The sequence below is a fragment of the Passer domesticus genome, chromosome 3 (genome assembly GCF_036417665.1).
Source record: "Passer domesticus isolate bPasDom1 chromosome 3, bPasDom1.hap1, whole genome shotgun sequence".
NCBI lineage: Eukaryota > Metazoa > Chordata > Aves > Passeriformes > Passeridae > Passer > Passer domesticus.
Genome location: NC_087476.1, coordinates 4,774,393 through 4,789,844, shown reverse-complemented (window position 1 = coordinate 4,789,844; position 15,452 = coordinate 4,774,393). Strand labels below are relative to the sequence as shown.

Below are 15,452 nucleotides of genomic sequence, written 5' to 3'. Positions count from 1 at the left end.
TTTGTTCTCCAAATTCAAAGTTTCCTCTCTTGCACTTTCTTAATGGATAATACACATAGAAGTAGACCTTTATCTTTCCTCACCCTCTGAAACCTTTAACCCACTGGGAATTTCAGAGAATTTCAGAGGATGAGAGCTGAATGTCTTTTTTAAGGGCTTTTTTTTTTTTTTTCTTTTAATTCTGGTCTATTTTATCTCCAGTCCCTGGGTAGGCACCTGTCTTAAAAAAACCTGATTCCTTTGGGTATCCTTAAAGAAGCTATTCCTGTGGGAACCCCTCCAGCCTCCAGGGTTTCTGCATTGCCCAGGCACCTGTTGACTTGAAGGTCTTTTGGACCAGAGTAATTCAAAATAAAATGTTTGTGTGTGAATTCATTAGAAAAATCAAATCAGGTTTTTCAAAGGTGCAGACAAACAGCCAAGAGCCAGATGTCAACTCTGATGTGGTAATTGGGGTGTCATGCCCCCAAATAAAATGGGAAGTTCTTGCTTGGCTTCCCATGCCGTGAATAAGCCAGCATGGAGTCCCAAAATCCTGATTTTTCTCAGTAAGGTGGCCCAGCCTGAGCAGTCTCAGAGGCTCTGTTTTATCCCTTCCCTTCACCAGGTCCCTGTGCCCCCCAATAGCTCTCAGTGCATGGCTGTGCTTTCCTTCAGGAAGAGTATTTCTGGGAGCTGCCTTGAGCCAGGGTCAGGCCTCCAGGAGGATGGCTGCTTGGCAGATCCAGGGCACGTTTCCCTTTCAGCCTGGTGGTTTCTGAAGCCATCAGGCAGGGCTGGGTTCCCACAGTGCTTCAGAACCACCCCTGTGGCTGCTGGAGAGATTTTAATCTCCAGAACTGGTGTAATCCCCTGAAGAGCATCATTCTGAGCAGGGAGCTGCTGGCTCGCCCTGGCTGGTCCCCAAGAACCACTTGGGGAAAGGATGGTGGCAAAAGGGTCCCATTTAGTGTTTTGGGATCAATTTTAGCCTGAACCTGCCCCCTGGTTGTCACAGAATTGTTGGATGAGCCTAACAACAGCTTTTCTCTCCCTCTCTTTGCCTTTCTCTCTTCCCTGCAGGCAACTTTGTAAAGAATTTACAGATCTCTTGGCCCAGGACAGAACGCCCATTGGGAACAGCCGGCCCACCCCTATTTTGGAACCGGGCATTCAGAGCTGCTTGACTCACTTCAGCCTCATCACCCACGGCTTTGGGGCCCCCGCTATCTGCGCTGCCCTCACTGCCCTCCAAAACTACCTGACTGAAGCTCTCAAAGGCATGGACAAGATGTTCTTGAACAACAACACTGCTAACAGGCACACATCTGGCGAAGGACCAGGTAGTAAAACTGGAGACAAGGAAGAGAAACACAGAAAATGAGAGAGAGAGAGAAAGAGAGAGAGAGAGAGAGGAAAAAATTAGAATGAAAGAAAGGAAAAGAAAAAAAAAGTTAAATAAATAAAAGGAGAAGAGAGAGAGATAATCTTTTAAAACAAAACCATCTTAATTTTAGCTTTAAAAATACTGGATTGGGCTTTGGAAGAATTCTATTAGGTAGGACAAAATAATAATAATAATAAAATAAAACTAATAATAATAAAAGAAAGACAATAATTTAAGATCAGAGGAGCACAATGGCGCAAGACCAGTGGTTCAGAGTCTCTTGCCAGGAACATGTGAAGACAACCAACAGGATTTTTTTCCCCACTTCTGTTCTTTCACATTTTTTAAATAATGATTGGGGGGGAGGGGAATATAATAATTAATAATAATAATAATAATAAAAGAAAGAAATGAATAACTTATTGGAAGAAATCGGAGAAACATTTTTGGTGTCAGTGCTTTGATTTCTTGAGCTGCATGGTCTGTCTTGCTGTTATTTTTCTTTTTTTTTTTCTTTTATGCTTTTTGTTTCGAACAACGTCCTGTCTCCACCTAGACTAAAACAACCTTCCAGAGTGTTCCTTTCTGAGCAGCCCCATGGCCTCATTCCCCTCAGCTCTTCCCACCTCATCTCACCACCCTGGTTCTGTCTAGACTAGGAAAGGAGGGGATCTCCCAGACCCCTCACCAAGCCATCAACTCCAGCTGCGTTCACAGCAGCGAGAACTTAACTTTAGGTGCCACCAGAAGGGACGCTCGGGGTCGCCGTGGCTCAGTTGAATCTGCCAGCTCTGTTTTTTAAGGACTGTTTTGTGGGTTTTTTTCCTGGTCTAGACAGACTCTCTGTTTAGATTGGCAGCGTTTACAGGTGTGTCTGGGTGCGTGTGTGCCTCTGCGTGTGCATCTGTGTATGTGCACACCCCACTCCCTAGGGGGGCGCGGGTATCCCCTGTGTGTTTGTGGATATATATGTATATATGTGCATATATACATATATATATACATATAGAAAATATGTGTGCCTAGCCACGCATATCAATGCATGCAAACATACCTTTGTAATTTAGTAATTTTGTCTTTGATGGTGAAATGCCTTGTCTATAATGGGTTGCAAAATTTTGGAAGTAAGGTCTGGTACAATGTCAGAGCTATCTGATTTCTTAATTTTCTGAGATCTCCTCTTTTTCTCTAGGGAGTTTTATATTCCTAACTATGCCAATGTTTCAGTCCTTAATTTCCTTGACTAGTGTGTGTGAGAGAGCTCTTCCCCCATTTTTAAAGAACTGTTAACAACAACAAAAAATGAGTGATATGAGTATGTAATTCTTTCTCAGGAGTATGCACTATTTTATTTTCTTCTGTTTCCTAAAGCTTTGCCCGCTTGGCTTATGAGCTTCTTCAAAGAGGACTAGAGATCCCTACACAATATATCAGGTACAGAGAAAAAAAATCCACAATTCTGATATTCTGATACTTTTTATTTTTTGCTTTTTTTGCTTTTTCAAATCAAAGCCAGTTGTTACTGAATTCTGTAGGTGCACTTCTTTAAAGAAGCTCAAAGGGAATAATTTGAAAGATAAAAATATGAGTTGAAATTGAGGTGTACTGTTGCAAAGAGAATAAGAGCTGTGTTGAATGTTACGGCACTTGCTTGGCACTAGGGTTTTGTACCCAGGGAGGAAAGAGTTGCCACGTGAGCTGGCTCCTCGTGATGGGAGTGGGGAGGGTTTGCCAGGGAATATCCTGATTTCTGAGCTCAGTCTGAGGAAATCTGTTTCTCTTAGAAAGCTTTTTTTTTTTTTTAATGTCTTGTGACTCTTGCTTTGGAACAAGTCGGTGTGGTGAGGGGGGCAAAAACTTCTTAACTCCAATGTTTTTCTTGGTGGTTTGGTGTCTGACAGGATGTCTTATGCATATGATTTGGGTGGTGGGGGTGAAGGGGAAGTCTTATTTCTTTCCTCTCTCTTTTTTTTTTCATTTTCCACATACATTTCTCTGTGTTCTGTGGTAAAAATAACGCTGAAGTGTAAGGATATGAATTTCAGTTTGGATTCTGCCGTGTCGGGTAATTGCATGTGTTTCTCAGTGGGGTAGGGCTCTTGCACTAACACAACTTTTTACTGATGTCAGAACTGGGTGTGGGTAAATCTCCTGGAGTCTCTGGCAAAATTCCAGTGGGGTCAGGCCTCCCCATAGGATCCCTGTGAAAGCTGCAGGACTCAGTCCCACCATCCCAAGCAGGCACACCTGAACTCAAAACAAGAGAGAGAGAGAGATATATAAACCTTAGCCTTCCTTTCATTTTGAGACCTTCCAAAGGTGATAGTGAGGGAGAAACCATTCTGCAGAGCTCTCAACATCCCTTGATGAACTGTCCTCAAAACAAAAGAGCAAACGATCCTCTTGTGCCCTTTAGTGCCCTTGGCTCTCTGAGACATGGTTACAGCTGAGGGCCTGCTCTGCTTTTCAAATCTTCACGCAGACAAATCTTCAAGCAGTTCTCTGCTTGTGATTTGGGCATGCATGGCAATAGAAATCCAGGGATCATCCAGCCCCTCCCAAGCTGCTCCTCACTCATGTACCTTTGGTTCTTCTGGGGCACTGGGGGCTCTCCTATGGGGAAACTGAGGCAGGCAGCTTTCTCCATGGATTATTGGGATGAGTTGGAGGCAGTTATAGACCCTGGCAAGTCCCTGCCAGTGGGTTTGGTTGTCGCAGGGATTGTCATATCCCTATGGATGTCACCAGAGGAGGTGTGGTGGTCAAACCATGGGTCCCCCACCAGCAGGCTGGGGACCTTCAGGTTGAAAATCAACATCCAGGCAACCTCCAGGCCTCTAAATCTTACCCTTTGCCAACCACCCCAAAGTTCATCAGGAGCAATCCAGGCTCCAGTGTAGGGCATGGCCCAGCAGTGATGCAAGGGAAAGGGAAAGAGGGGATCTGGGGAGGAACAAATGGCCCCACGTGGAAGCACAGTTCCCTTCTCTTCCCGATGGGAATATCCTGTTTATTGGAGCAGAGCACCAAGTGTTGGATGTTGCCTTGCCTTCCCCCTGCAAATAGGATTTGTGAGGAGCTTGTGGGTTCAGCCCTTCAGTATCACCCAGCCCAGTGGGGCCTTTGGGTGTGGGGAGACCCCAAATTAGCTCTCAGTCTTCCACATCCCCAGCTGTATGTGCAGGGACATGGGAACCTGTCCCTGCTGCCCCAGAGCTTCCAGCTGGAGGCTTTGAGGCCATGTTGGGAATGGTCTTTCCTTTTTTTTTGGGGAAATGTAGGGGATTCTCCTTTTAACTGCAGAGGACAGTGTCCCACCACCACTGTGGGTTAATGGGGAGAGGGAACCCTTGGAACTTCTTGGGGAAAGGTGTGAGGGCCTGATCCTGCTGCTGCTGCTGAAATCTTCCCTAGACACAGGTTTGGTCACCTGGACCACGACCTAAACCTTGAGCAGGTTGAGGGAAGAGTTTCAGTCTGTCCCTTGTGCCTTCTGCCTGGAGGAGACAAGCTACAGATGCCAGACTGTGCAGTGCTCAGGCAAAATAAGGCCAAATTCCCACTGATTGCAGTGGGATGTTCTCCCCTCATTTGCTCCCCAAAATGTGGAGACAAAATTTATGAGGTTTATGACTTAAAATGCAATCAGGCAGGAAACAGGAGAGGAGCACATCTCTCTGTCCTTCCCCCCAACCTAGTGCTGGTCCCACAGGGAATTATCCCTTGCTTGGTGGCTCCTATCAGTGCTCAGTACAGAGATCCCCCCAAACTAAACTCAGCCTCCCTCTGGAAGGTATTTTCCTTCTCCCCTCCACTTTCCCAGCCCGACTACTTCTGTTGGCAGGGAACCTCAGACGTTTATCTGATAATTGAGTTATTAAAAGATTTGGTTTCCTCGGAATCATGAATCAATAAACAGGAGGATTAACAAGGCAGCTTTGCTTTGTAACTCAAGGGAAAAGTTTGAGGAGAGACCATGAAAAGTTTGTTTTCAAACCAAACAGGTGGGTTGCTGTAAATTTTATTTCATTCTTAGTCTCGCTTTTTTTTTTTTTTTTTTTTTTTTTTTTTTTTTTTTTTTTTTTTTTTTTTTTTTTTTTTTTTTTTTTTTTTTTTTTTTTTTTTTTTTTTTTTTTTTTTTTTTTTTTTTTTTTTTTTTTTTTTTTTTAATAGCAATTCTTTATATGCCATTGGAAAGACCTTTACTTTCATATGCTCCCTGACTTTTTTTTTTCCTGGTTGTTATTCACACACGATGTGATGGAAACAAGAAGCCAATTTCATGGGAATCCTTTTACAACCCGATGGTTTCTTTAAAATCGGGTTGTGTCTTGTCCCACCTAATAGAAATTCTCTGTGAGAAGCTGTTTAAAGTCCCTTTGCATCCCAGACCAATCTCTCCCCAAATCCCCAAATTTGCATTTGGGGCTGGGAGGGAGCGAGGGAAGGATGGTTTTAAGACCTTTAGCTGTGCCCGAAGGGCTTATTCCCTTCTCCTGCTCCTCTCTTTCTGACCGGTTTATCACACAGACCTGTCCGGCTCTGTTTTAATACATTTCTCGGAGAATTTGGTGCTTGTTTCAGCTGCCGTAGGCATTTACCAGATCGACCCAGACAACCTCCCCCTCCCCTCCGGCTTCCCTGTGTGAGAGAGACCGTAGGCTTTTTACAAATAGTATATTTTCTTACACAAAGGGAAAAAAAGTAAAAGAAAACATCCCCAAACACACTGGCAAATGCCTGAACATTTTGAGAGAGACGAAACACTGTGTGCCAGCAAGAAATAAAGGAAAAAAAAAAGACCCAAACAAACGCAAAGCTATGAAAAAGCAAATGAGAAACTGGAAAGACAAAAGAAAAAAATAATAAAATTTCTCCTTTTATGCCCCAAACGATCCCTTTCACCTCCTCTTCTTGAAAAATCTGACCGTGCAGTGAAAAATATCAGTTTATCGACTCTTCCTGAGAAGAAGTGCGGAGAGGCATTCAGTATTGAGTTTGTATATATTTATTTATGCTTAATTTAACGGGAATGTGTAAATATGGCGAGCAAGTAGTTTTTGGGTTATTTATCTGTGACTCTATACCTCTGTGAATGGGTGGGGGAATTTAAAAACGAAAAGTATAAAAAAAAAACAAACAAAAAAGAAAGAAAAAATAAAACCAACAAAAAAAAAAATCCCGCTTGACTAGATAGTATCCTATCTGAATCTTTTCTGTTCTTTATAGACAAGCTGTTATGGTAATGGGTAGAAATTGGTTTCTTGTCCAGTGATGACCTGATTTACATAAATAATAAGAATAAGAATAAAAAAAAAAGAGATTGTTGTGTTTTGTTGTATTTTCCTCTTCAGTTTTTTTGAATGTTGGTGCTGCTTTGATTCTGCAGACGGATTTACTTATAACGCCAAGAAGTCTTTATTTTCCCAGTCTAGGCTTTGGGGAAATTCAGGACATGTCTCTACATTAAAAAAAAAAAAAAAAAAAAAAAAAAAAAGACAATAAATAATGCTTCTCAGAAATGTTGGTATTTTATTTCTGTCTGACTCAAAAGTGTCCATATTTTTCCCACTCTTACCTCTTCATTCTAAGCAGACTTAAAATAAACCTCATGTCATGTTAACGTGAGCTTTTGTTTCATTTTGCTTTAACCAGATGAATTCGGAGTAAATATTTTTCTTTCTAAAGTATGAGCCATTAAAGGAAAATTTTATGTAAGCCTGCAACTCAGCAAACTTTTTTTTTCCCCTCCCACCGCTGTGCCATTGTAACTGTACATTTCGCTTATGCATACCTGGATGTCTGTAAATTGGTGTATATTTATATAGAGAGAGATCGGGAGTGATGTTTGTATTCACAGCGTGGGTTTATTTTCTACCTTTGGGTGTACATTTGCAGCGCCAGCAATTAGCAAAAGGAAATATTCAAACGAAAACTTCTTTCTCCCCCTTCCCCCTTCCCTTCCCCTCCGTTCCCAAATCGGATTTATTTAGGTTTGTAATCGCCGCAGAGCCGAGGGGGGATCCGGATCCCCAGGGCGAACCCGGAGCCACTCCGGAGTGACTCTGGGTTTACCCTGCGGCTGGGAAAAGGAGGAGAGGGAGCAGATTAGGGCCTCAGGTTTTTTTAATTAATTGTTTTTTGACTGATCTTATAGAAAACACTTTTTTTTTTTTTAAATTTATTTTTTTTTCCTGGAAAGGATTGTCAGTTTAACCCTCCGCACAGTCACCCTGAAAACAAACACACACGTGTGCTCGAACGGAGCCCTGAGGGTGGGAAACCGGTTTAAAGGCTCGCTTTTACTGCGGTGAACTATTTCAGTTAAATACCGGGTCTGAAGGCTCGTCTGGGTTGGGGTTTATCTGTTGGTTTTCAGAGAGCGGCCGGTGGTTGGAGAGGGCAGACAGAGAGGTGCAGGAGCCCTGACAGGCGGTGGATAGGTTTTTGCAACTTAATATTTCTCTCGGAGGGGATGGGGGAATAGCAAAAATTAAACCCATCCCCACCTCCATCTCCCAAACTACCTCCCTTCTCCCTCTCCTTCCAGCTTGGACTACGGGAGCCGGCTCAGCTGATCGCCCATGGTGTCCAAAATAAATCATCATCTTCATCATAATAAAAATAAAAAAAAAAAAAACAAAACCAAACAACATTGCAAACGACGACCCCAAAGTGTGTTCTATGGGAAAGCTTTCGAGGCTCGGCTGCCTCGGCTTCAGCCAGGCTTGGACCCAGCCGTGACCTACTTTCTCTCCGTGGTGTGATGGCAAAAACGCCCGGAGCAAGTTTGTGGGGCCCGGGATGGAGGAGGCGGGCGGGCGGGTGGATGGAGGGACGGGGACAGCAGCGCCCGGGGTCCGAGCACGGGGGAAACCGGGTGGGGGAGAAAGAGCAAAGGGAATCCCCCCGCTTTCCCTTTCCTAATTTTTACCTGGACTTTGCAGGGCGGGGAGCGGGGACCCCCAAACCTCCCCTCCTCAGTCCCTCCGAGCCAGCTGCGGGCAGGTGGGGGGGGTAAGGATGCCGGTGGGCTGGGAATGCCGGCGGCACTGGAGCCGATTCCCTAAAGCCGGGCTGCATGCCACGCTTTTTTAGTTTGTTTTGTTTGCTTTTGTTTCAATCGCAACGATGGTATTATTTTTAGTAGGGCACATGTTTTGCATGAAACCTTCCAAAAGAGCCCTCGCCGTTCCCAGCGGAGTCTGGGGGAGGTTGTTTGGAGGGAGAGCGGGGGGATTGGGAAGTTTCTCTGTTGTTCGGGAACTGTGCAACAGTTATGTAAAAAGGGGTTAAAAAACCCCAAAAAAACAACACAAAAAACCCCCCAAAAAAAAAAATCCAAAACAAAAACCTCAAACCAAAACAAAAACAAATGCACTGAGAAAAGCTCTCCCATAGCTCAGCAGAAGCCCCCGCTTGTGAAAACCAAGGGTTCCTTTAAAACGGGACCCGACGGAACGAGGAAGGGCTCACCCCGAGTTTCCCAGGCTCCCGGTGACTGTGTCAAGGTTGCAAATTCAAAGCACATCTCTGTGTCTGTTTATAACAAAGTGCATTTGGCTGCTTCGGGCGGCAGTGGTGTGTCCTGCCTCCTCCCGGGCCGTGCAGCCAGCTCGGACACTGGAACACTGGGCTCTGGAAACGTGGTGTCAGGAAATCAGGAATACTCCTGCTGACCTCGCTATATTTTGCCAGAGATCTTCAACAAGACAAGATCAGATTGATGTCTCTTTTTCTCTCTTTCTCTCTTTCTTTCTTTCTCTCTTTCTCCCTCTCTTTCTCTCTCTTCCTACCTATCCATCTATGCCCTGATCTTCCTCCTGGCATCTTCCCCAGCTAAGGATAAACCCAGGAATAGCCAGAGTAACCCCAGCAAGCCCGGCCATACACCAGCTCAGCACCACCTCCCCTCCCCAGGGCGCTGGGTTCTCATCTGCTTTCCCAGCCATGACCAGCAGGGATCTTCCCTCTCTCCTGCCTTGTCCCGTTCTCTTCCTTTAAACTCCAGGTAGTTTTAGTTTCCATTACAAAACTTCAACGTGATTTATATAGTTATAAACATCAGTTTTTTTCTTTCATCCCTTTGGGGTGAACTCCTTTGTTTCCTTTGGCTTTTTTTTTTTTCCCTGCCTTTTCCCTCCCTACCTGCACGGTATGGCCCACATTTATACGAGACCTCATAAATAACATCTGGTGTCCCTATGATGGAACTAGTCAAATGTCTTAAATAATCCCCAGGACCAATATATCCACCGAATTCCTTCGTTTTCTCTGTCTGTCTCGTAAACAGGCATCCACACATATTTTTCCCCTGCAGCTGGAAGCGTATCTGTGTCTGTGCACAGCTGTACCAGGACTTTGTGTTACATTTTGTGTCACAACTTCGCGTAGCTCCAGAGTCGGTTCCGCTACCGGCTTTTAGGAGTTAAGGGAAAAACAAAAATGCGCCTTGTCTTCGCCTTCGGAATTTAACCCTTGCAGGAGAGCCCAGCCGGTGCAAGGGGCCGGTCCTCCCCGGAGCTCTCCCCTCAGGGCTGGGCTCTGCTGCTTTCCGCACATCCCGCTGTCCCAGCGGAGGAAGGGCTGCCCCGATCACCCTTCCAGCAAAATCTCCCCTCTGCCTGAGAACGCATCCTGGGGCAGGGAGGGGTAAATCTCTGGGGGTTTACGAGTTAAGAGTGTCTCTATACTCTCTGCTTTATATGAAGAAGAAAAAAACCCAGAATCTCACGCAACTACGAAATGACCGCAATTACTTGGAGCCTCCTCCAAACAACATTTTTTTTTTTTTTAAAGTGTGTGTGTGTGTGTTTGCGCATGTATTTCTCACCCGAATTTTCAGAATCTTTTTACCCTCTCTGGCCCTGAATGGAGCAAACGTATAAAAATTCCCCAATCAAAATAACCCCCAAACCACCCAAATCTAACATTTGCAAAGTGTTTTTTAATACAAAGGCGAACACTGGACCTCCACGGTTCACCAGCGTGGGGGAGTGCTGTGGGGGTCATTATTAGTCCTGTTAAGTACACAGCCAAATCTCATGTATCTCCTGACAGCGTGAGAGGAGGATTTTTCCTCAGGTCCAGAGGAACACTTCCTTTAAAACAAAAACCTCTGTCTCCTTCCAGGTGATAAATCCGTGCACACTGAGATTTACTAAGAGCATTCTCTACGATTGCAACTATATCCATAGTTTTACTCGTTTAAAACACCAATGTGAATGAAATGCATGTGGGCATTTATTTTCCTTGTAAAAATCCGTTCAAAGTACGAGGGAAGATTTTTTTGCCTCATGAAATCAGCACTGACAATAGTTTATCTTCGTGCACAAAGCATCACCTGGCAGTCTTTTTGCTCATGCGAAACTCCCAGCAACTTAATCGAAAGCTGCAGTTTTGTCAAAAAGCTGTGACCAACGATTGGGGTGAGATTAGCTCCGGACACCCCTAAACTCTGTTTTATTCCAGTGCAGAGTGGAACCTGTTTTGGTTGAGCAAAAGGGAGCCTGATTCCAGCTCTGTATAGAAAATCACAGTATAATAACTGGTAACGATGGGAAAAGGGCGGGGGGTGGTGGTGGAAGAAATGCAAACGGGGCTAGAAAACATTTTTTTTTGGGTAGATGGTTTTCACGGAAATAGTCTGGAGTAAAAAAAAAAAAGCATTTTGAATTGGAGAGGAGGAAGGAACGCAGCGAAATAGTAGAAAACGAAAAGTTCCGGATTTTGATATTAAGATGAGAGGGTGAATGTGAGAGGTGGTTCCTCTCGAGAAATGAAGTAAACACCGGCTCTAACCTGCCCCAGAGCCGCCTGCTCATCCCTGCGCTCACACAACGCCGGTGAATGGAGACTGAGAGTCTGAAGGAGGCTGTGGTTAAACCCCTCCAATCCTGATTTCCCGAGGCTTTGCCATCGCAGCCGGAGCCTGGAGGCTTTTCCTTGCGCCCGGCAGCTGCCGGGGGAGGACGGGGCGATGGCCGAGGCAGAGCAGGGACCTCCTTCTCCTTACGCTTCACGGGTTTCTCTAAACTTTAACTTAGGAGTGACACGAGACCAGCGAAAGTAGCTGAGCCCTGACCTGAAAACTCGAATATTGGAAAGAGATGGGTTTTCCACTCCCTTCTTTTATTTTAGTATGTGCATACAGTTTTCCCTCACCCTCCTTGCGCTGGCTGAGTAGTTTGGGCTTGTTTGGAAAGTTTGGGAAGAATAAACATTAAAAAAAAAAAAAAAAAAGGCAAGTTGGTTACAGAGAGTTTCCCGTCTGGATAAAAGGTGATAATTGCAGTGGTTTTCTCGCTGATGTGGAGCAATACCAGCACCCCAAATAAACACGCTGGGCTGGGGTACAGTGCCGCGTGTGCGAGTCAAGGAGGGCTTTTTCTCCTTCTCCAGCGGTAAAAATCGTGCCTGTGCGTTTGTGCACGGACATGTGCTTGTGTAACTGACCCCCGGGAAATATTTCACAGCTACTTATTTCTTCCGATGCAGAAAATGAAGGGTACGGGGTTATTAAAATGAAGGGTTCAGGATTGTTTCCTCCTTTCCGCACTTGCCTTTTCCATCTCTCTGTCTCTGTGCCCCATCCCGTGCAGGCAGAGCCTTTCACAGGCTCTTTTATTTGCCCAAAACACCTGACACACGGCTCCGGAAGGCTCTTTCTGCAGTCTGGGCTCCAAGCCCTGCCGGGAGGGATGGCCCCGCTCTGAAACACGCTCGGACGGGGCTGATGGAAAGCGAGAATTAACAAAGATGGGGAAAGGGGGAAATTTGGGCTAACCCCAGTGATATTGGTTATCCTGACTAGGAAATAATAATAATAATGATGATGATGATGCCACCACATATATAATAATAATAATAAAAAAAGCCAGGAGAAGAAGGAGGAAGACCTAAGAGAGATCCTTTTCCCAGCCTCATCACCACCTCCTTCAGCCCTGCACCTCTCTCCCCTTTCTGGGGGGGGGTCTGCACAACCCCAAAGCGGCCCCTTCTCCCCTCCATGCGGGATGATAAGGAGATTGCTCTGCCCGCTCTGCTTCCCCGACTTCCCCCCTTCCCCTCGCCCCCTTCCCAACATCCTGTCAAGCAATAGGCTGTAAAATAGTTATCCAGCCCAGCACGCAGGCAAGTGCCGTTTGAGAGTAATTTCTGCCCCGAGCACTTGGCCGGGGGCAAAGCAAGCGTGCTCTCTAACTGATCAACCTGGATATTTTATTATTCATTAATTTACTGTTTAACCAAATCCCACTCATTATCAGAGGCAACGCTTGGCAGAGCCCAGCGAACAGTAGCAGTTGGTGTCAGGCGTGGAGAATTGGCCCATTTGATCCTGGGCTGTTTTATTATTCAACACCACTGACTGAGAAAAAGGCCCATGAATAATAAAGAGCCAAAGCGTGTTTGAACTGAGAAGCATGACACAGCCTTACAAAACAGCAGTTAGGAAATTAAAGGCGAGGTGGCCCAGGCTTTGCATTTTTTATTCTCACTGTGGGCACAGGCATTGGGATTCCACATTTTTGTTGCTCCTGTGTTTATTGTTGTCGCTGTTACTATTTTCCCACAAGCTGTTTGAGAGGTGTGAACTCAAAATGTGGATTGGGATCTTTTTTATTGCAAAGTTGCTCTCTCTGCTCTATCCTGATAGTAGTTTTTGTTTTAATAATGGCATATGTTGTGCTGCATGATTTTTCTCCCTTCCTTTATTCCATAGAAAATGAGCCTGCTACAAATATCAGACATGGATCATTTTGGGTGTAAATCCACAAAAACCCTCTCAAGAGAAAGTTAACTGAGCACTGGGATGCCAGTAGTGCCACAGAAACTCTGCTGAGGTCCCGATGGACCCTCAGGGCTGGGTCTAGTCTTTGAGGATCAAGCCTCCAGAAAAATTCTACTCTGAAGGCATTTTTCATATTTTGATGAAAAATCAAAATAGGCAGTGATGGATCATCAGCTGAAAAGCAGAATGTACCTCCTAGAGAGTGACGATTAATTTTTTTAAAATATTCCCAGCAAAGAATTGAATTGTAATCCTCACTGTCACCATAAAGCTTTTCATTCTTTGGAGCTCAGATCTTTGCCACTTGACCTTAACCTTGCCTTAAGTATGGCAGAAACTCACAGGTGTTATGTCAGTTACATCAGGATTGGATTTTCCAAAATGCTTTCATTTCTGTAGAATGAGTGAGAGTCATGACATTTAGCATGGCTTTAAAATAATGGTGGTTAAAAGACAGGGTCCTGAAAAACAATAAGCAGCAAGCAGCCAACAGCAGCTTGGAAAAATGTTGATCAAAATATCTCTGACTTATAAAAGTCATACAAGAACATTGCAGCAAGACAACTTATCTGGATCCATAATAACCACAGGAGTAATAATAACCTGGAGTATTCACAGCAGCCAAACCTGAATCTCACCCTCTTCAAACACAGGAACTTTGCAAGGCATTTGGTCAAAATATTCTTTCTGTCTTGTTATTGTAATCTTTGTTGATTATGACAATGCTGTGGTGAAATACTTTCTAATTTTTCTGTGCTGTATTACAAGTTCTATCTTTAAAATTATTAGGTTGTGGCAAAAATCCGGCTTTTAATCTTTCCAGGAGTACACGGCAAAATGCATTTAACCCTCCATATTTTTGTAATCTACTTCTGTTGGTTTTGCCAAGAATTATGTCAGGAGCAGTCATGGTATTTTAGTCCCTGCATGGAATGCTGGGCAGAGCACACAGTGGAGGGTGTGGAATGGGGATGCCATCCCTGTGACACTGACACAGGTGTGTCCCCCCTCTGTGGTTTTCATCTCTTCAGGCTTGGACAGTCCTGAAGATGTTTGGATAATGAAAAGAGATTGCTCCCTCTTTTTGTGTCTCTCCTCACCTTCTCTCTCCTCTGCTCTCCTGCCCCTCTGGGACACACAGAATTGGGATTTCTGATGGGTGGTAGATGTGCAGGGAATGATAATCATAATGCCAAGTGCAAGTTATCTGCACATGTTAGTTCTGGTCAGGATCAACAAAGACCTCCTAAATGATTTAGAGTTACTTAATGTGGATCAATTGTTTATTTAATAAAAAATGGCCAGTTCAACCCCACACCACATGTCTTGTTTTATTTTGTGGCCTGGCTTCCTGCAAAGGCATTTTTGAACAGGCCATGTGTATTCTATTGTGGTGGCAGGCACTTATCCATAGACTCTGTCTCGTCCTGAAGGGTTTTTTAGGTTTGGATGGTTTGGGTTATGTTATTTTTCTTTTCTTGTTCTTCTTTTTCCTTTCTCCCACCACCTGCCACTACTTCTAGGAGTGAATTTTGTTGGGATCTTGTCCTGATTAATAAAAACCTCCAATCCAAGTCTCTGTCAGAAATATACAATTGGAAATTTGGCTTCTTAGTCAGAGTTTTTCCTTATCTTCCTAAATCAAAACCTGCTTTAGAAATTACCTCAGATTCTCAGAGCTTCCTCTTAAGTCTGGTTCAGACTGACTGTGGGTTTTAAATACTGAAAAAAATAATGTGATGTCTGTGCAATGTGGGTGCACATGGATTGCTACAGATAAGCTTTCTGTCTTTATGCCTCTGAAGTGTCTGAACACAACATTTTCTTCTATCCTCTTTTCTTACTGATCTTTTATTAATATTCATGGCTGTGGTTAGTGTTCCTGGAATTGAATGCACCTGGTGAAACCAGTGCCATTGCCTCCCAGATTTCCTGTTAACATTTGTGTGGGCTTCACACACCTCTGAGGTGTGTCTTGTCTTCATGAAGATGTGATAAGCTTAAGAGTGAGGTCATAGAGGCAAGGAATCAAGGAATGGTTTGGGTTGGAAGCATCCTTGAAGGTTATTCCAACTCCCCTGCCATGGGCAGGGAATGTTCCACCAGACCACATTACTGGGACCCCCATCCAACCTGGTCTTGGACTCCTCTGGGTCGGTGATCACTGAAAAACTTTTTTGCTGAATTTGGGAGAAGAAGGATTTCACCTGCTCATCAGCAGCTGATCAGGAAGGCCATGCAACCATGCAGAGAGGATTATTTTTATGGACCACCTCAGGTGCCTGCAGTCTGCTT

The 15,452-nt window shown here is 44.5% G+C and overlaps 1 protein-coding gene across 2 annotated transcripts in view; it reads left to right on the top strand.

Moving 5' to 3' along the window:
* TFAP2B (transcription factor AP-2 beta) overlaps positions 1-5,536 on the top strand; it is a 31,147-nt gene extending 25,611 nt beyond the window's left edge. For both annotated transcript variants that reach the window (XM_064411642.1, XM_064411643.1), the window contains one exon: positions 1,063-5,536. In XM_064411642.1, the coding sequence (XP_064267712.1) occupies positions 1,063-1,363 (301 nt within the window). In that variant the 3' untranslated portion in view covers positions 1,364-5,536. The remainder of the gene's footprint in view (positions 1-1,062) is intronic.
* The last annotated feature ends 9,916 nt before the right edge of the window (positions 5,537-15,452 follow it).